The sequence below is a fragment of the Sprattus sprattus genome (assembly GCF_963457725.1).
Source record: "Sprattus sprattus genome assembly, chromosome: 3".
Taxonomy (NCBI): Eukaryota; Metazoa; Chordata; class Actinopteri; order Clupeiformes; family Clupeidae; genus Sprattus; species Sprattus sprattus.
In genome coordinates this window covers 45,084,481-45,107,049 of record NC_137922.1, presented here as the reverse complement: position 1 = coordinate 45,107,049, position 22,569 = coordinate 45,084,481, and the positions used below count along the sequence as shown (strand labels likewise).

Here is a 22,569-nt window from a genome sequence, read left to right as displayed (position 1 = left end):
TAGTTAGCCTTGCTTTGGCAAGAATTGGGGTGGTGGTGTTCACGGTTCCCGGGCTACTTTGGCTAATTGGTTAGCTGACTCCTTCTGCTTGGCTATGTAAATCTGGTGACCATACCTCTTTTTGGCCGTGTCATTCCTTATTCATTTTAAAAGGACTCTATTTTAAAATAAAAAAAAAAACCTTGATGAAATAATTCAATTTGGAAAACGTAACTGTGAATGAACAGTCATTTTTGAGTAACTAGGCGTGTGTGTATTCAATTACCAAATTAATTACAGTATATTTAGTTTGTAATGGAAAACTCCTCACAATTATTCTGCAACACTTTGTTGCTGGAAGATGCAGAATATCAGTTAAATCAGTCCATCCGACTCGTTCAGGAGCCCACTGTCCATTGATGCAATATGATTCGACTTAATAAGAATCCTTTCCTTTTGAAAGGGATCACTTCATGCATAGGTAGTCTGTATTACAGGGCAGCCTTGATGCAATATACTTCATGTGATGGAAGATGTGTGCCGTCACAGAATTGTTGCTTCATACAATATGTCACAACATCTGATAAAATCGTATATTTCGAAAAATAGAAAACTGTCATGGTCGTGAAACAACCTTGGTCTTCCATACATCTGATTTTTTTCATGAAACATTGTGTGTGTGTGTGTGTGTGTGTGTGTGTGTGTGTGTGTGTGTGTGTGTGTGTGTGTGTGTGTGTGTGTGTGTGTGTGTGTGTGTGTGTGTGTGTGTGTGTGTGTGTGTGTGTGTATGTGTGTGTGTGTGTGTGTGTGTGTGTGTGTGTGTGTGTGTAGTGTAGTGTTTGTGTTTACATGCATGTGTTAGGCCACTCAAATGCTGTTTTTATCGCAAATACAAGGACTTCGTTGGGATTTATTGAAAATATTAAAAGGGACTATGTCCTTATTTTCCATCATTCTCACTGCTGGTGATATATTGATCTTCCCCCTTCGGAAGGACACAAGGTATGGGCATGCAGGATATGTATACCCATACATTACAGAGAGCACAGCAAGGCCAACGTATAATAAAACCCCAAAACTACATAAACATGGATAGATTTAAAGATTAAAATCCATGACGACAACAAACAATAGCGACGAAAAAAAACCTCTACATCCTCCTCGCATTTTCTTAAGGCCGACCACAGAGAATAATTCGCACCAGACCCCAAAAGCGCGTAGGGGAGACCAAAAGTCTGTTTGTAATAAGGCAGATTAGGGGGTTGCGTTCTGTTGTTTTAATGAACAATGCACACACCTGTGCTGCATGGCGGCCGAGTGCTGACATTTCGGGGCGGGTCTGCATTGTAGCCGGAGCCCCGGCAGCAAAAAAACACCCCACTAACCCTTCAGTTATACACCTGCACGGCAGCGGACTGTGGTCACAGCCCCTAGGCTGACGTTACAGACATCTGCCGGGGTGATGGCAGCAGGGGTGGGTATTGAGGGGGGTAGAGAGAGAGAAAAAGAAGAAGAAAATGGATCCCACTGTACATACTATCTCCAACCCTCCCCCCCCCTCCCCGCATTGCCACGGAAGCGCTATTTGATGTTCATATGAGATCCAAACGTCGTGGTGAGGCAGTACAACAAAGTCAATCAATCACCTAGAGCTGCGCTTAATAAACGCATTCAAACAAAAAGAACGCAGCACCACACTACAAACGAACAGGAATTTACGCATAACTTTAGTTGTAAAAAAAAGGAAAGGAGAAACATAGCTAAAAGAAGAGGACAATTATGGTACGATATCTGTAAATGAGAAACTCAAGTTTATATATATATATATATATATATATATATATTTCTGGGGTTCATTTTCTTTCTTCCTTCCTTCTTTCTGTTTTTTTTTGTACAACCAATGTAAGTTAATTGGACGGAGTTATTTGAGTCGGAGAATGGGAGATTATTATTAAGGAGTCTGTATGGACGGCCTTTGCCGATCCTCAATGCAGTTTCAGGGAGAGGAACAGCGGGAGGCCCGGGCTAGCCAGCCGCTAACGATCCATCCACACATCTCACATTTGACTTGCATGTGAGGCCGATATGGGTGGGGGTGTTCACAGAAGATCGCCATGCCTGGCCTGCCTCTCTAACGCACAGGCCAAACCCAGTACCCCAGTTGAAATATGTGGCTCTGTCTTATCAATCAACTGTTGACACAACAAACGCGACAGGAATGCAATAATAATAATATTACATAATAATAATGTTAATATAATACTAATAATGTGGACACTTCTTATATAAAAAAAAAATTGGATGCATTTGACTTTCACTGTTTCCGCGTTCCACTGTGGTTTTGGACAAATTGACCATTCGTCCCACATCTAAACTTTACGGTGAAATCCATGGTAGACTGATTTCAGGCCTTCAAAACACCAATATTTCATTATCTTTACAAGAAAGGTAGATCAAATTATAGAATTCACTGCACGTCAGAAAATGTGAAATCCAATCGTCTTCATTGTAACTGTAAAAATACCCAACAGTGAAAATGTTTTTACTGTATTGGTGTATTATCTAAAGAAATTGGATTTAATGTGAATTAAGATATAACTAAATATTCCGTCGCTGTGCTGATGACATTGTGTTTTAAATATCATAGACATAATGACCAGTTAACAAAGAAAAGAACATTTGCATGAAAAAATCAACCCAGTGGGCCTAGACGCCCAACACTCACGAAACTGACCATTTTCAGGACGTAGACACGAGGTGAAAGTCTGAAATTTTACACACAATAAATCCCACCGAACAGTCTGTGCATTCTCAAACGAGACCTTGCAAGCCCGGGCAACCCATTTCTGCATTATCAATCTGAAAACGCATATAGATATGGCAACAGCCAGTCGTCGGTGAAGTGCTTCGAGTTGGATGCCAAAGCCACTTGTTAAATCTAATGCATGCACTGTCAACCCATTCGCACCCCCTCAAATCACTGCTCAATATAGAAACCGGATTTTCTGGTATTACAGAGGCCTCTATTAGCGCGTACCCACCGCACTCACCACTGACCCTAATCCTGGACACTCCTGAGCAAGCCGCGGCACGCAGGGATACAGCCCCCGCGTACACGACCCAGTCTCCGGTACCTTGAGCAGCAGCTGTATCCACAAACGCTCCCTCCCAGTGTAGTAAAATTGCGGAAAACCCCCCCACAGATAAAGACAGTATTCCAAATGCTTAGAAACAAGAATTAGAAGAGAAACCAACCTCTTAAAATTCAACCAGCACGACAATCAAGCACAGAAAAATTAAATAAGAGTTGCCAAATTCAATTTCTATCCACAACAAAAATTGTGAACAAGCATGTCTGTTACAAGGATCTGCATTAGCCTACATCGCGAAATTTCCAAATGTCTTTTTGTATTTGTTTACACAACACCAATTTTACCTATACCACGAAACAAGCAAATACATACATTAATTCTAAACAACCTCTGATATTTAACACCAACCAGTTAAACATTTATCTCTTTATATTGTGCACATTTTACAAGTGACACAATGTTGTTTAAAAAAAAAGAGAGACACAGACAGAACAGTAAACAGTTCAATAAAATGTTATAATGCCGTCTAGAACTGGCACATAAAATTCAAAGGACTGCATGGCAATCGCTAATTTCCAGAATGGCCATAGTGCAGAAGTAATTTCCCTTTCTAATAAATAACCGGGTCCCTGAACACCGAGGCCATGGACTAAAACCAAAACGCACGCGCAGCTAAAACTTCTCCAATAACAGCCACCCATAACTTTATTCAACAGAAAGATATGCAAAAGGTTAGAAATGTGAAGAAAAAAAGGCTCGCTAGTCAGTAAATCAACGCACAAACCTGAATGTGGAGCCATTGGTATGTGAGATGGGTAGAACTTTCCAGGCTGGAAGTGGCCGGGATGATGCACGGAGCTGTGCCCCGTAGGAGCTATCCGAGAGGCGGCCCGGTGAACCAGCGCGCCCCGATCAGCAAGGAGGTGAGGCGGCGGAGGAAACTCCCTGCCTTCCATTCTGTCGAAAAGCGATAAATCCGATATCCAGTGGGAAAAGCCGTGGGCATCGAACACCACCCAGATGTTATAATCCCTTCGAAAGGTTCAGTTGGGTCTTGCATTCAGAACAGTTTTTGCTTTGCCGACACAAAAAGTATATCCCGATCATTTTCTGCAAAAAAAGAAACACGAAAAAAGACCATCACCATACAAGAAACAAAGAGGCTTTTCCAATATGATATGAGATGCAAAACTTAAGCGTGTCCATTCCCGCGCACCAGAGGCAACATCGTGTCTGTAAACTTATCGTGTCTATTCATAATTTAATCAGCAGGCCTGGCTTAAAAGCATGCGAGAAGTTTGCATCAGAAAGCAAGACACGGTGCGACCATTACTACTGTACCGAGACAAAAAAAAACGTTCCCCCCTCTGTCTCTCTCTTTCTCTTACGTAGGCTCTATGGAACCGAGCAGTGTGAACTCAACAACAAAAGGACCAGGCATCAGACAAGCTTGAGCATAAACAACACCACCGGATTCTCAGCAAAGAATCACTTTTCATGTAACTTAACACGGTGAGGTGTTTAAGGATTGCGACGGCAAGGATAGGCTACTAATGAATGTGTTACTCATAACATACGCAGAGTGAATAATTAACCTCCACTAACATTCAGACATACATCTTCGCCCAAAATGTGGAAAATTGTATCCACTCTTTGTTTAGGATGCATAATTAATGCACAGTTATCCCACTGTCACTGTGGATTATTTCAAAGAACGAGTATAAATAAATATATATTAAAAATAGCACCATGTAGCCAAATAAAATTCGCCACTAAGGCGTCTACACAAAGTCTGTCAGCCTTGATCCAGTTTGATAAGGTGAGTTTTTTAGGTTAAACTGATAACCTTCTGAAAACCGTAGTGACGTTGATCTTTATTTGCCTGCTTTGGGCCATACATTAAATGGGGCCCTATCCTCTGTCCTTGTTTTGTGAATTTTCGCCATTGCCCTCTCCGCCCACGTCTCACACAACCCATAGTCTTTGCATATACATTCACGTAGACGCACACTGACGAAAACAATAATTCATGGTTTTTGTGTACTTTTTTGTGTACAAGTCACGTTCTTTTTCTCTATTTTGATTTCATCTAATTTTGACTAAAATGACTGTTTCCACACAAAGGTTATAGCCAGTGGTGGAGCTCCTACAGAAGCTCAACGTGGACAGTACTTGATGTGCTAGAAAAAATACCTGTCAAATTCAATAGAATTACAATCGAGAGCTCAAGGCATCGATAAAGGCTAATCCTCATTTTTTTTATTTTTTTTCACGACATCTCAGATAAGGAAACAAAGAAAAATATCAATGGTGAGAACCATTGAGTGGCTTCCTTCGTCAATTCAAAGGAGAAAACAAACACACATTTTGGATGGATGGTGGCTGGTGTTTACGCTGCCGATTTAATAAAATTACAAAATCAGCGTTGTTCTACATTCATCTCGTTTCTGCTAATCCCACACGCCGAGAAGGCCGGTCAGTTCAAAGCTAAATGTAGTGTGATTTTTTTTCGCTAGCCAGTTGCACCAGTATCCTGGACATTACTTCTCAAATCTGTGCTGTGTTAGAATACAAGCACGTTTTTCAGAGAGCAGAAGTCATCGCGAAGATATCCTAAACCTAGTGTCAAATTTGCAATGATCTATGTATATCCAGAGCTGCAAGTATTGTTTAAAGTGGAAACCTCTTTATTTTGCATTGATAAACTGAAACTGACTTACTGGTACGGTGATAACAACGGAACTGTAGAAGAACAATTGTGTGTGTGTGTGTGTGTGTGTGTGTGTGTATGTGTGTGTGTGTGTGATGGTGGGGATGAGGGGGGTGGTGGCAGAGAGGGGGAGAGCAGAACGCAACTCCATATAATATTGGACGATTTTTCGCCATTCTGGGGGGAAAAATGGTGTTTCTGATCCACGAGCACGGTATGCACTACCTTCATGCAACACACGCTCCTCACATACGCAGTCGTAAACAGACACATTTCTGTTTACTCTGGAAGACCATACAGAGCTACTGCGATCACCCAAAGCGAAGTGAGCACGAAACTAAATACATACAAAGCGCCACGCTGCTCGTGGAAATCACCAGTGGCTCGAAATGGTGGCAGAATCCTTTAGAAATGCGCATGAAAGATGCAATTCACTGCGAGGATGGGAGGGAGCCGATCGCTCTCTGTGGCTTCCCTCCACTTCCCCGGTGGAACGGCGCCGCGCCATTGTAACCCCGCGGGGTCATACTCTCGACAACACCTATGGCAGACAAACCCTATAGTCCTAAAGCGAGCTGAAGACAATAGCACAAGCGTGACAAACTTTGTCAACAAGGAATGGTCAAAAACTTGGAATAATTCCACAGAGGAGAACGCGTTCAATGCAGTGCTAGACAAGGCTCACTATATGGAGGGTGTGTGTGTGTGTGTGTGTGTGTGTGTGTGTTCTTTGCAATACGCTGAGGACCACCAGTCCGCGCCGTGTGGTAATAAGACATTAGGAAAAATAAATTGCGTTTTTAAAATCACGACAGTTCGAATGTACAAGTAGCATAGTTGATGATTTTAATACAACCACACAAAGCGGACAGCCAAGGAACGTGGAGTTGCAAACATCTCCCTTCGAAGGTGAGCCAAAAAAAACACGACTTTAGCCTTCACGATGAAACTATCACTGTAGTGATCATCAGCACTAACTTAAATAGTTAAAATAAAATATATCCATTAATGTTTCATTGTGTATTTGATTGGTAATTGATAATTTTATTTGAAATACAGTGTTTAAAACGGTAATTGATTATAGAGAATATTAACTTAAGGCTGAAGTGAAGTCAACATTTTAGACTAAAATCAATATAGAAAACTGATGAGGAGACAGTGCTACATATTTCAATCTTTTGTCTTAGCATGGCGTATAGTCGCTTAGGTGTTTCAGCTACAAGTATTGACAGTACCTGAGCAAATAATAATAGAAACCAAATAGATAGACGAAGCACCACGTTTGTTATTATTATTTTTGTTATTAATATGTTTTATTATTGTAATTATTATTGATATTATATAATATATATTTCGGGCATGATAGATGAAGACACAAAATTCAGACGTCCTCTGAATATGAAAGAGAACTAAATATGTTTTGTGCCTCCTGACGTTTCGCCTCTACAACACCGCTTACAGTATTTTTTTTCCCACAGACAGATGTGCTACCAGAAAGAATATTGTAAAAAGAAAAAAAAAAACAGCTGTTGAAAGCAAATGTTTATTATTACAAATGGTTAAAAAAGTATACAATAAATAAATTACTTACTGGTCAAAGTTATTCCTTGCATAACAATAAATGATTAAAAATATAATACAAAAATTAGTAAAAGAAAGCGTAAAAAAAACATGTGGAAATGGTTACATCCTAGTCTGGTGATTTTCTGAGTGCAGTAGAAATACGTAGATGCACTGGAGAAGGAGCTGCGAGTGAATCGAGCCTTGTACATCCAAACAGAAACTCCTTTCCTGAATCGGCCAGTGCCACTCAACAAGCATGGAAGGAGGGGACGTTGGAAACGGCTTCCGCCATTGGTCCTCTTCCCACATGTCAATAAGCTTTTGCGGCGCGCCCCTGTATAAACAGCCGCTCTGATTGGATGCTTCTCCTAGCCAATGACGTGGGAGCTTGAAGAACTAAACAAAACGGCGGGCACTTGATTCAAGCCTGCCCTGTTCGCAGCATGCTGATCGCGAGGAGTCTGCTTGGGTCGGGTGGCCATAGTGCATTTCTGTTTACATAAAAACACATGCATGATTTTACAGTGACGGTGGTGGAATTAATAAATGTGCATATGCATAGTCATTGGATTTTGTAAGGTTTTCATACTTTTTTGCTGATTAGCTTTAGTGTCTACTGTTGTAATATTTGATTGTGTTTCCACAAGTGAATTGACTTTCCAAAATATGCTAACCATCAATATCGTAACTAACGAGTTTCATAACGAAATTCTTGTCGCTGGGGGGGGGGGGGGGGATGAAGCATTTTAAAGATACAGCATTTGAACCAAAACATTCAGAGAAAGTTTTTTTTTTTTACAGAAAAAAATGCATATTCGAAGAATCATTACCATCATGGGAAACGCAGCAACAAGGTATATAGCCTGAATGCAGGTCTATAAGGCACATTTTAATTGAGACAAGGCGCCAGAGCAAAAGGAAGTCCGGGGTGAAGTAGGAGGGCTCAGAGGAAAAACTGTTACACAGGCCTTTGTTTACGAGGGTGAAAGGCAAAATTTGCTCTGCTAAGCTTGTACTCATTTAGGATTGATAAATTCAATATAGGCTATACTAAATAAAATGATAGGCCATTGAGACATCAACAAATCTCAAAATAGAGAGTTGAAGGAGGCCTACTTGTGTAGAGGACAGAGTATAGACTTTATACACTTCTGTCATCAGACAGAGTATGGAAACAATTAACTGTTTCAAACAGTGCAAGCGTTATCATAATCCTATGTTATTCCATGCAGCATGTAAAGAGTTAAATTCTAAGCTTCGCCCTGTAAAGAGGTTTGATTGGTTGGCATGGTGCCAGAGTGGTGTCAATCATAGAGTGTAAACAAGGCTCTGATTGGCTGCTGGCCAGTCCGCACTGGGCTGCCTGAAAAAAGCAATTACTGGCCTTGCGGTTTCAAGGCGACCCCTAGCTGAATGATGAAAGGAGATAAGGAGGGGCGGTTTCAAGGCTCCCCCTAGGCGAACCTCGTTGGCCCCAAAGCTAAAGGAGAGTCAAGAGTGACTTAATCAAAGGGAATACGTTAAAAAAAGAGGAAATTACAAGTTGTATTTAATATAGGCGCTAGAATTGTGGATTGTAGTACAATAACGTACCGAACACGAAGACAGAGGGAAAAATCGCGGAGCCGTATGGAGAACAGCGTGTTGAAACAAACCGGACCACAGACACAGCCTATACAGGATACAAGGAGATATGGCGAAGATACCGAGAAGAACGGCTGGAATAGTGGCTGGAACGGATGAAAACCCCGGTGGTGCTTTGAGCACAAACAGGACAATAATCTACCTCGTTTTTTACCGTCTTTTTAAGTCTGGTAGCAAAAGTTATTGTTAGACAAACAATAAAGTAGACACGACTGCAACAAAGTAAGTAGCCTACGCTTCTGATGCAAAATGTAATAACAGTTTCAGTTGAGCGTTTATTTTTTTCTCTTCATTTAATAGGAGGCAATTGTCAAAGTAAAAAATGCGATCTAAATGTAAGGAGTGCAAGTGTCGGAGTCAGCGAAATGATTGTGCATTGCATAGCAACCTAAAAAGACATGTTGAAAATAAAACTGTTAATTAAACCGATTGTGACTGTTATTATTGTTATTGGTGTTAATATTGCAATTATTGTTATTATTATTCATAATGTGATTAATAATATTATTATTAATAATATTATTCCGTGACTCAACTTAAAGTGCCCGGTCTTAACACAATTTAAAATAAAGCCCATTGTTAATTATTGAATTATTGTGTCATCATTTTATTAAGTAGAGACGATGGTTTTAGACAAGAGAGAGAATAATCCAAATATATTTTTCTGTCCCCTATCATCCAACATACCACTTCTAGACATACACACGCACACAGAATGAGAGAGAGAGAGAGCGAGAGAGAGAGAGAGAGAGAGAGAGAGAGAGAGAGAGAGACCTGAGACACACAGATGGGAAGGGGGAGGGAGGTAAACATGCATATTTTTATAAGGTAAGATTTGCACCGATTATGAATTGTTACCTATACACGTATGTTAGCCCTGGTAATGTATCTAATCATTTCATCCACTGAACCAAACGTCTGTTGCAGATGTCATGAACAGAAATATAAGAGTATTTGCTCCGCTTATTACAATAAGCATTACTGCTTTAGATGAGTTGATAAACAAGTAGGACTTAGTACTACGCCACTCTTTCATATGGTTGAGCATCATTGCCATATTTGTCTACAGTGGAGAATCTATTCAAATGTAGGCCTAAACGTCAGGTCCATATTCCTGTCGTCTCCCTCTCAAAAACTATAATAAACATAAAAAGTATCTTTGTAATCATTTAATTCGTGTAGGATGTATTAAAGCATTACACTACTCCATCAAACCACATCAAGTAGGCTGTGATGTAAGCAGTCACGTATGGCTTCGCGCGAAGGTTGGTGAGCCCCCGGTAGCAGGCTGGAAGCGGTGCCAATGATTACAGCGCGAGGAAGTTAATTCAGGCCATTCTACACGGGAGGGTCTTGACATGTGAAATCTTCGCAAATCTCGCCAGGCGCTGGGCATTTGAAAACACAGCATGAAACCGGCCTGGTGATTACGCCTTGCAATGTTTGTTGTAAATCTTCGTCCAAGAACGCACGCACCTCCTCTAACTTTATCCCACTTTTTAACCCCCTGCACTGTTCTCTGCAAAGGTACCAACAAAAGGCAAGTTGCAGAATTTAGTTCAGAGATTCGCTGCGAGGCCCACCGCTTAAAACAGATAACTGCGGTCCATTTCTTCAGTGACAAAAAGGTCTTTTACGGGCCGATTTTATTGGTTCTTTTTTCACAAGTTGAGAAGTTGGGGGTTGGGGCGCACGTTGTACTGATAACATAACACATACACATACACTCTCTCTCACTCGCTTTCTCTCTCTCTCTCCTTTTCTCAATCAATCAAACACACACAAACACGCACACACACACACACACACACACACACACACACGAACAACATCTTTCTATCGCGCGGGCGCTCCATGTGCCAGCGCGAGCTGCCTGACCGAGGGACGGCGCGGGTAATTAATGCAGAGTGACTGATTGCTCTTGAGGCAGACCAGTCCTGCGAAGAGCATTGTCCGGGATCAATGAAGCGTCACTGATTGATACTTTCCCCCCTTCCTCCACCCACATTCAAACTACCGGAACGGGGCGTTTGTCACCAACGCGGGCCGATGAGGCTGTGGTACCCAGTTATAACCAGGGCCGCAGTTCCATTCTCCCCCTTTCTTTACAGGACGTCTATCCTGTTCGGACGACTGTGAAAAAAAGAGAATGTTCCAAACTGAGATTAGATCAGGATGCGTGTGTCGTGCCCCTAACGTGCGCACGTGTCCATGTAAAAAAAAGGTTTGGTGGTCTGAAGGAAGCCGTGTTAGGACTGGCCTCTTTAATGGCTTTTTTTTTTGCAATTTGCAGGTGGGCAGATTCGCAGTCATACCAACTTCTGCTGCTTGCCTTTTAACTTTGAGGATCCCTTTCAAATCAGACGCACAACTCAGCACAATACAATCTCTAAACAAAGCGAATTTTGGGACACAGCCAACTTTTATACTAAAGGATATCAAATATTGTTTTACATATATTCCAAATAAGTGTATGCTATATATATATATAAATTGTATTATATATTATAACAATTTTATTTTAAAACAATTTCTATTGAACTGAATAAATAATTGGCACGTTTCTCGCCCACTTCAACATGTCCCCAGGCGTGTTTATTGCTAATCAATTATATTAAAACATCAATTATTATCTCGTTTGAGTTTCTTGTTCAAACAGGCCATGTCCCACGAGTCAAGGTGTTTTATGCATTCCGTATTGGCTCCTTTGGTAAAATACTAGCAGACCTGGGAATTATGTGATTTGATTCGCAACTATTGTGAAACCTTTCTGGAATTACCTGAGCTTCGAATGTTCCGGAACTTGGGGCCTTCCCTTGAATATGGTTGCGTCTAGACTGGGATACATAGCCGAATGTGTTGGGGCATTCAATAACCACGTAATGTCAGTGAAAAAGCATTTATAACCGCATGTATATGGCACTGACATGGCTATTAGCAGGAGAACAAGAAAAATATGACTGCTATTTCAGCCACCCAAATACCTTTACCAGTTCATGACAATCTCTGGAACACACGTCCACACATGGTATGTCTACGGCGCATGATCTGGCGCAGCTCTATAAACCTACGTTATATAGGCCTTAGTCTGAAAGATGAACATTTATCAATATTGCATAATGAAGAGTGAAGTCAGATATTTCAGACGCGCCTATTATACACGTATATAACACTTTGACACTTCTCCACTTAGACGGGCTGTTTGTTTAGAATAATGCATAGCTTTAGGACACAGGCTATCAAATATTTTACCAGTCCAGAGAGACCAAGCCATGCCTATTCCCAGGATAATGGGGACTAGGCGTGACCCGGGGGCTATAAGGAGTGACATATGTCAGTCAAATCGCCAGGCAGTGTGTTGTGGGGGAGGACGGGGTGATGCGGCGGGACAGGCACAGACAACGCACGCGTCCGTGGACCAGGCAGCCCGACATGCAGAGGAAGACTATAAACGCTGTGTTAGAAACACACTTGTCTAGTCCCAGACAGTGGGTCTCGAAAAAAGTTGATGACAGTCGCACCGTCTTCTGAAGATTTCAGGAGAACTGATGGGGGCAGGCTTCCGGGACATCAGATTCGGGTTCGAGGTTATCAATAGTAAAGACCATCTGCGTTCAATTAGGCCAAGTACTGCCCGTAAATGGCACAAGTCCCCTTCATTACGACCTGTTTTATTGAGAAAGCTTAAACGTCAAACTCTGCGGGCCTGTAGTTGGACGAACAAGACGAATCAATGAATATGGCGGCTGGAAGTCACTCGTTTCGTATTGCCCAATGCTCTCAAAAACCCTCCAGTTCCCCGGTAAACAATATGGGCTATGCTAGAACGCTGGTGTAGTGAAGCCAAAAATAAAGAGCACAGTACACGCCAATGAATAATTTCTGCTGCGGCATTTCTGTTGTGCTTTGTAATATTTACCCAATTGATTGTCATTTTGTCATTATTCTATTCAGTTATGTAATTGGAATATTTTAAATAGTTTGTGTTCTTCCAAAATACACTCCTAACTTTGGGTCAGGTCTAATCTGTTTAGTAAACATGCAGGAATTTCCGCGATATCTTCCACACAATGGCTCACATAGCGAGAGGAGGATGATATAATGATATTTAATGGGAGATAATTTGGTCATAATTAAACATTTTACCGAATGGTGAGATAGGCCGGTTCTTCCAACAACATCAAATTAAGGAGTGGTCTCAAGCCATTGAAAAGACCTCTAATTGAATTTGCATGTGCACATAGAAAGGAAAACGCATTGGGGGCTTTCGAGTGGTCAATAGCACGTCACCTAGTAACAGATCTCATCAAAAGATAAATGTGGAATACAATGGAAAACAATAACGCTACGATAATGGATGAAATCCCCAGTGTTTCGGATTGCTGGGCTGGGTTGAGTGTTGCGTCTTGAAGGGTCACAAATACACACACAAGAACTAAATCTGCAGCCAACTTACACTGCCAAAATCTAACATGACAATATACGCACAGGCCGCAATGAATAACTGGTTGGTTAATATGTGGTCTCGTGATGTATTGAGACTATTGAACACTTTGGTAACGCTAATTTCCCTCCTGATGTAACCTAAATATGTTGTTTGCAAGACCTCCCTTGCAGTGAATTAAAAGTAAATCCCTGTTCACTCTTTGTATTTTCATATTACGTTAAATTAATATTTCCCTCAGTTAAGAATTTAGTTTTTACTTGAACTAAAACTTGTGGTGCATGTCAGGTATGTGCGCGCGAATGCGTTTGTGTGTTGTATGAGTGAGGGTAAGATTATAGTTTACATCCTAAATGTTAACATAAGCCTACATTTTCCTTTACCACAAAATCAAATTATTCAACGATCACTGATGTTAATTTCGAGGGCTAATGTAGTATGATCCCCAGAAATGCACATGACGCATAGACCTATCCTTTCAAGTCTCCATTTTGGTGTCGACGCTGTAGGGAGTCTCACAATGGTGTGAAATCTGACAATTTACCACTGCATAGATATACGCACGTGTGATATAGTCTGCTCGTGTGTGTGCGTGTGTGTGTGTGTGTGTGTGTCTGTGTGTGTCTTTGTGTGTGTGTCTGACGCAACATTAAAACATACATAGGCCTATACTTAATGCCAATGTGTGTATCTGATTAATCTAGTCATCGTCGTGTAACTCTAACTGCCATCTGAACATGTTTTTTACGAAGGTGTGCTTCTGGGCTGAGGCCGACTTCCCTCGACCTTTTGACCTATTAGGCTTGATAATATAGAGCAACACAGTTTCACTATTCAGGGCTACTGAGATAACTTCAAAAGCATAGGAGACCATAACAGGGCGCACCTTGCAAACTAAAGGCTGAGAAAGACTGTCAAAATTATAAACCTGCTACCCACGCCTTCAAAACCTAAGCCAACGCGACGTTTAAGCTCTTCATTGTTCTAAAAATGTCATGAAAAAAAAATCCCATTCACTGTGTGAAGTGTATTTTCTAAAACCCCAATTAAGTAACCCTAGCCAAACTAGTTGGTGTGTAAAGGAAACTCTATTCAATATTTCTGCAATACATACAACATTTGCTTATTATTTTTTCTTGGCATGAAGTAATAATATATATATACTTTTAATTTGGTATATATATTTACATATATGTAATAGTATGCAGTGAGCTTGATCTGATATCTGTCTTAAAGTGTGAGTAGTGTTACTAAATACTGTTAATAAAAGGTAACATTTGTGAATCTATGGGCCTACAAATTGGTTTAGGCCTACTTCAGCATACACGTATTTTGTAAAGCGCTTTACTGTAGTAATTGTTGTTCTTTCCGCAAAGTTGACCGTGATTAAACTCAACAAAACTAAAGTTACCATCGGTTTTTCATTTCATCTGGAGCGCAAATGCGTGTTGAGATCGATCTAAACTAGGTTCACCGCATATAAAACAAAAAAAAAAATCACGCGAACTGATTACTAAAACATATAATATACATCTGCATTTAATATGCACGCAGAATAATCTAACAGGCCATCAAACTGTAAAGGACATTAAACGCACCCAAAACTTGACGTGCGCTGAATATCTTTCAGAACGTGTAATAGGTTATGACACATTATGCGAAAGTGATATCGAGAGTCATGGATAGAACTATGTTGGGATTGTAGGCTACAGCATGTTGCCACAACCCAAACGTGTGCAAAATCGTTAGGTGTGTTATTGTATTTTTTTATGTAGCTCAACGTTTTAGAATACATTTTCTACGTCAACATTAAAAAAACTGGATAAGTGGACAATACCTACCCATAAACTGACAGGGGATCCAAGAAAGAAAATATCCAGGAATCGCTATTGATTAAAGCCAAATGGTGTGACAAACAAAACCACGCCAATCTGGAAATTCTGCTCTTAAAAAATGAAAGGGCTTCAGAAGTTTCTCTCGCTCGCAGTTGTAGTCGTCTTTCTGGCGAAAATCGTCCTGCTTTGAAAATCCTCCTAACCGAGCGCAGACAAAATAACCTACGTCTTTGTCCTATAACTGTTAGCATTTATTGGTTTTCCGAAAAGCCTACTATAAGCTGTTTGGTTTGCATCATCTCTTGTTTTTAGCACAGATCACTTGTGCATCGCACTGCAAAGCCGTTCGAATAGTACCGACACTGTCCTCGAGGCTCTATAATCACAAATTTATGGCTGGGTGACGCGTACTCCTCTCCCACAATGGAGCTCAGTGACATTAAACAGAAAATTGCTGGAGAGACGAACGAAATCTAATTTCTTTTTCCACGTTCATCTTTGCTTCTTGCTTTTTGGTTATTAAGGGAGGGGGCACGTTCAAAACCATCAAAACACTAACATTCCTCGTGCCATAATTATTTTGTTTGTGTGTTTGATTACATTGGTGAAGCGTGCAGTGTAGAGAGAGAGAGAGAGAGAGAGGGAGAGAGAGACTTCTCCACCAACATCCGGAGACATTAGCCTAAGCTTACTTGGAATCGGCTCTTCCGTTTTGACCACCTCTCCCCCACTCACTAAAAAGAACTCCACCTTCATTAAAGTAATCGCGCAAACCACTGCGTTTCGTTACATTACATGTAGTGTTCCAAACGATTGCACACAGACTACGCTGCAACAAAGTTCAACGTGCAACGCTGGCGCTCACATTAGCTGTACAGTTGCGGTGACACATTTAACTTTGAAAGCGTGCACTTCTTTACTTAAGACATTCCTTGCGACGTTATTTCACTCGGAGTCTGGCGTTGAGATTTGAGACTCAATCGCCCGAAAACAAACGTCAAATATTCACGTTTGAGTTGTTCGGCATTTTTGTACAGCGCATGGATCAAATTTACCCCCTCTGCATGTAGAGAAATGTTGAAGAACGACTCCACAAAAACACACAACACATATTCGCTTCGATAAGGTGTTTACTTAAAGAGCTGCTTTACCTTGCAAAAAAAGTAATCCATTACCAAAATACACAAGTCGTTCTTGTCAAAATGTGTCGGTTAAAACCCACAATTTCAAAGTCTTTAATTTTAGTCTCCAACGCGGAGCATAAGTCTGGAAGGCGAGTTGTTTCTTTCCCCCACATCCCCGGAGCGGAGCTTGAGCTCGCCCCCACCCCTACCTCTGAGGTCACCGCCCCGGGAATAGTGACGTCATGAAATTAACCCCTTGCTTTCCGCCATCAAAAAAGGACGTAAAAAAGAGAAAGAATGAGAGACGGAGGGAGAAAGCTGTTCCTTATGGAGGACGTTTCACACCACATGCTGCCCTTACCCCGCCCTTCCTCAGAACAACGATGACACACATACACACACACACACAGAGATGGAGAGCGAGAGAATGTTAGTTACTTGTATGTTTCACAGGCATTAAGAAAAAAAAGAAGGATAATTATAAGATGATGGGGCTGGAGAGCATTGGCTAAAAATAGCTCTAAATGTCCTGACCTGGACACTCTCAGGATGGGACACACTGAAGATCTTGAGTCCGTTGCATATATAATGGACATAGTTTGCCTGGGTAAACTTTAACATCTGTAAGCCACGAGATGTTGTAATAATTACAGTCAAAGACTTTATTTGTTGAGTTGTTTATTTTGGACTTAAAGTTACCTTCCCCCCATTCGCACTATGAGCACCTCACAAGTGTATGGAACATGGCAACATAGTTATACACATAATGGTCTCTAAGAACAAGATGCCATAAGGTACGCATTGTCAAACAGTATTTTGAAATAAACTTAAAGAAATGATACTTGCAGATTTATCCCTGGAGAAGTTTTTTTGAAGTGTTTTACATTAATTTACTGTGTGTCACCTGCAGATGTTCTTATCAACAGGTATTAACAGTTGAGGGTTCGACCTCCTGCCGAAGGTCATAGAGGTCATGACCTTAGTAATACCAGTAGTTTGTTTCTGTCTTTGTTGTTGCCGGGGCCTTTCTCATTGTGTGTTCTGTCTACTTTTTTATTTTTATTTTACACCCTTTTGGGGTTTGGTGAGTGTTTTCCTTCTTCTTGAGGTAGAGGGACTTTTGTGTAACAGCTCCACTCCACTCATTGGAAAGGCAGTAATCACCACACATCCATGTCAATATAAAACAGACGTGTTTCCAAAAAGCATCGTTGTGGGACAACCATTCCAACTAGCGCAAGGGGTGTTCAAAAGGATCCCCTCTCTACCATTTAACGACGGTCATTACAGAACAACGCTTGCAGGAAGCACAGCTTAGGTGGATTATTGTCCTGCCACTGTTCCAATAGATGTGCAGTTAACAGAAATAATAATGTAAATACTTCTTGGCCCTCCAGTGGTCATTTACATGTGAAATGTGTGGGAGGATCTTTGGACAAAGGTCCCACGGCTAACGTTTCTGCTAGCTGTTTTCACCTTGTGCTAATTCCCACAATAAATAACATTCTACAGCTTTAAGTACTCCAGTGAGTAAGCATAGTACAGCTCCCTCCTGAATGCCATTATTTTTGCTCTACTTCACATAATCGTCCTGAAAATGAGGTTGTTGCCCTATTCTTGACTGATTATATAACTACTGTCCCCCTCAAAGTCCCTGCATCTGTATGTTGTGTTTTTCACCATGGTTACAGTTCAATTTCCCCATTGTCTAACATCTCTTAAAGACCAGGCCCAGCTCGGGAGGAACTAAAATCTTTTTTTAAAAGGAGTGAACCTAAACCTAAAGGAATGTCTCTGCACCCCAATATGTTATGAGGGCATAGTTCATTTTCAGTTTTCCATGAGCAGGCCAAGACAGAGACAGAGACAGAGACAGAGACAGAGACAGAGACAGAGACAGAGACAGAGGACAGACAGATGTAGGGGATTACCCAACGATCCATCAATACGCATGTCCAACGCCGTCCATTATTGCAGTGGTGGTGGGCGGATATCAATCACTGTGCTCCTGCTCAGTGGCTAAGAGCCTCAAGGGAATATGTCTCCTCACAAGAGAAGAGAGAGAGAGAGGGTGAAGTCTTTTTTCTTCTCTCGACCGCAAACAACTTCTGAAAAACAGAAAGAGAGATGGAAAGTGTGGGAATTATTGATGGGGGGGGGGGGGGTTTGTGCACAAATGCCAATGAGCTGTAAAGTTTTGGCAAACAAAATTGCTTGATTGACCTCTGGGCAGAGTTGGAGTCTTTAGGTTTGGTGTGAGAATTGGAGAATTATGTGAATTTGATCCATGCAGTCAGTTATACAAGATGTGGAAGCCTGGCGAGTCTCTTTTTGTGTGTGTTTGAACTAGATTTTTGCATTTTTTTGAGACAGGCCGTGTCCTTGTTTCAATTTCCTGCCCCAATCCCCAGTTTCCCTGCGTCAATCCTAAGAGCAATAAACAGAGATTGATATCAGCATTTGTGTTTTATCTCCAGTCAGTCAGTCGCTGGTGACTGTTGTGTGGGTCTCCCTCTCTCTCTCACTCTCTCTCTTTCTCTTTCTCTCTCTCTCTCGCTCCCTCTTTCTCTCCCTCTCCCTCTTTCTCTCTCTCCCTTTCCCTCTCTCTCTCTCCCTCTCTCTCTCATTCTCCCTCTCTCTCTCTCTCCCTCTCCTTCTCTCTCCCCTCTCTCACTCTCTCTCTCTCTCTCTCTCTCTCTATTCTTCAAGACTCTGTCTTCATGACTCTTCATGACAAAAGCAGCAATTACACCAGGCTTGTACCCCCCACCCCCCCTCCCTCCCTACACACACACACACACACACACACAAACATTCAACCTCAAAGTTTGGTCAACAAACATAGCCTGGCTCAAAACACACACTCATTAAGGACTTCGTCCTTTTTAGACAAAGGGTTTCACTCTTTGTAGAGCAGAGCCGCAGCCACACACACACACACACTCTCTCTCTCTCTCACACACACACACACACACACACACACACACACACACACACACACACATTAGGCCTTTGGGGGCACGAACAACATAAAAATCATCAGCCTTTTCAAAAGGTCAAAATGTAAATTGGTCTTTGCAGATATCTCTTAATTGTTTCCTAAATGTCTTTAAAAAATCCCGTCACCAAAAAGTTCCAACTGTACTAAATGGAAAATAATTAAATTAAATAAACCAACCAACAAACAGTCAGGAGCTGTAAATAGCATGGATTTCTCATCTGATCATGATTTTAAACATTCAACCCATGGCATTTAACCCTTTTTTCATCGCGGACTGAAATTGTATTGTAATCCAGTCACTGCTCAAAAGATCACTGCAAAGCCCTGTCTGCTGAAGCCTGTATGATCGCAGCTGATACTGTATGTATTAGACGACTAGACCCTAAACTATGATTGTGTACTTTGACTCATTAGCCAGGACTCCTTGCATGCACTGAATCATCATCATGCAGGCCGAAACAAATGTTCAAAAAGGCGTTTGGGCCCATGTGACATGGCTGAAGACCCTCTGCTGCCTGTGGCGTGGTCTCCAACTGTGTCTCTGACAATAATGTCTGAGCATCTACTCTACCCTTCAAAAGGCTGCTGTCACTTACAAATGTCCTTGTTTTTGAAAGAAAAGCAAATAGAGGATTATTTGACGAAAGCGAAGTTTGGAGGACACAATTAAATCTTTATCTCAAACCTTGTCTGTATTTCCTGTTCAAACTTATTTTGTGTATGTATGTATGACCTCCAAATTTTGAACGGTTGCCATGACACTGGCAAAAGTTTGTGCGTCAGGAACCACCAACAACAAAAACTTCAATGGCGCTTCTGCGTTTGGGTGTGGATGTAGAACATCTGGAAAACGGTACGAAAACGACAGTGTGGACAGGGGGGAAACTTTTTTTTAACAAAAACTCCTTTTCATATTTCCCTGGCCTACTGTGGGTCTAGTGTAAATGTGGTCGGTTGCAACAATCAGTGAATAAATAATGCAGCTACACCTTCAAAAAAATCTCCAGTCAGACACCCACATGGAACAAGAAATAGTGTTGTAACTGCATAATCATACACATGCTGAATTGTTACATTTACATTTAGTCACTAGGCCCATATACATGTGTCAATGTGATCTGATCAGTTTATCGTATCGTATTCGCGTGTAGGTGTGAACATTTTTAAGGGAATCGGCTCTTGTCGTTACGTGTCTACATGTGCAAAATGTGATCCGTTTACATTGCCTCGGGCATGCGCAAAGACGGAGATGTGCTCCCACCTGGTTTATTTACTAACAACATCAACGTGGATCTGCATCGTGCACAGGCAGTGTAGTAGCTTAAAGTTCCTTTCTTTCTATCAGCATATAGTTCTTAATATTTTCTTTGAATAACCACTCTCAGATGGAAAGAAAACGAGTCTACTCGTGGATGTGTTTCAACAATGGTAGAAAACTGTGTTTGCTCCGTCTTTTACTGAACTCATAATTATATGACAGTGGTATGAGTTACAGTTGAGACATGGGTACAGTTGATACACCCGAAGTAACTTGCATGCGCAGCAATCCTGAGACGTGATTTTTAGTTTGCACATGAATACTAACGTCTTCTTTGATCCCAGGAAATTTGAGCACATAACCCATCTCCCTTACGGAGATATTGGCGAAAGTTGTTTTACCTACTTCATTGCAAATGTCTAGTTTTGCAAACGTGTCCAGTTTTCGTGCAGTAGTGAATAGAGTCTCAGTCTACTACACCATACATAGCATATCATGTTTGTAGAAAATGATTAAGGTGCAACAAATGCCAATAAGCATATTTAAATTAAATGATTCACATTGCAAGTAAAATGGTGCGGCTGGAGCACATACAGGGAGGGACAACGGTGCGCAGTTTGGATGTAGCGACAAACATTCATGTTCTGTAACAAACAGTGTTAACCAGAATGTGAGTAACATGGGTTTTATTAAAACATAGCGTGTGTAATGTGTAGCTATTTCATTCCGTTTATTAACCTTTCCGGCTGTCTGTATTTACTAGCCAGCAGCAGACGTAAAGGAAAGGGAATTAACCCCGAAGTTAAAAACATGTAATCTACTTCGGCAGCGGAGCATTTTACTCCCCCGCAATCTCTCTACAAACTTACATATAGACGTGGGGTCAGCACAGGAAAATCTACTTTCCTTTTGGGAGAAACAAGGCCAGTCGTTCCCACGACTACAGCATGCACCTTGCAAAACGAAATCTATGCGTTCCAGCAACAAGTGCTGCGTGTGAGCACTCCTTCAGTGCAGCAGGGCGCGTTATAGAAGCCAGGCGCTCTCGCCTGAATCCTGACACTGTAGATGCTATTTTATTCCTGCATAGTGCTAAGACAAATTCTAAATAGAACGAAGGTTAGGCATATCAGCAGAGGTATATTTTGGTTACATTAGGATGTCTACGTTTATAGCTTGCGTTTTGGGCGCACCACAATGCCAAGAAGTTTGACTGTAATGGCATATTTCATTGTGGGGGTGATTGATAGCTTAAGGCTTACGAGACACGGTGTTTTCCGATGTTTTACTGAGTCCTCTCTGTCTCTATCACACACACACACACACACACACACACACACTAACGGAAGCAAAAAAGGTTTAAATTAAGTGACGATCCCTCAAATGTCGCGTCTCCTTGCAGCGCCGCAAACCTGCAAGCTATGAGTCAGCTGTCAGTATTGGAAGAAGCCTTAACGTCTCGTAGATGAAACTGCCTGGGTTATTTTGTTTCGTTAGGCTATTAGTTATATTTTAAAACAGCCAGTCATTGTAGCCTACCATTCGTGGAATAAGGAATTTCAAAGAGATGATGGAGTGATTTGACTCAGAAGTGACATTGGGCATTGGCAGCGCGAGATGTTCAGAACAAGTTAAACTTCTAGCTCAGTAACATCAACAGCTAAGAAAGAAGGTAAGAAAAATAGTCGGAAAACTTTGATTTACAAGAGAAGCAGGCAAGTGTTGGGGTTGTTACAGTATATAGCCTACAATGTGGTGAAATTTCAGAATTAATAGGCTCGAGTCGGCCTTTCCTTAATATGCTTTCTTTCATTTTGCAAAAAAACGTAGGCTATATTACCATATTAAAATGGTGTACCAAATTGCGTTTTATTACAATGATAAAAAATTGTAGGCCTACTAGCCTATTGGATCAGTCT

The 22,569-nt window shown here is 41.3% G+C and overlaps 1 protein-coding gene across 1 annotated transcript in view; it reads right to left on the bottom strand.

Moving 5' to 3' along the window:
* The window catches only part of bahcc1b (BAH domain and coiled-coil containing 1b), a 141,389-nt gene extending 125,816 nt beyond the window's left edge, over positions 1–15,573 (bottom strand). Inside the window, exons 1-2 of the mRNA XM_080835519.1 lie at positions 15,274–15,573; positions 3,856–4,181 (exon numbers count right to left, since the gene is read on the bottom strand). Of these exons, the coding sequence (XP_080691645.1) occupies positions 3,856–4,027 (172 nt within the window). The 5' untranslated portion in view covers positions 4,028–4,181; positions 15,274–15,573. The remainder of the gene's footprint in view (positions 1–3,855; positions 4,182–15,273) is intronic.
* Positions 15,574–22,569: the final 6,996 nt, after the last annotated feature.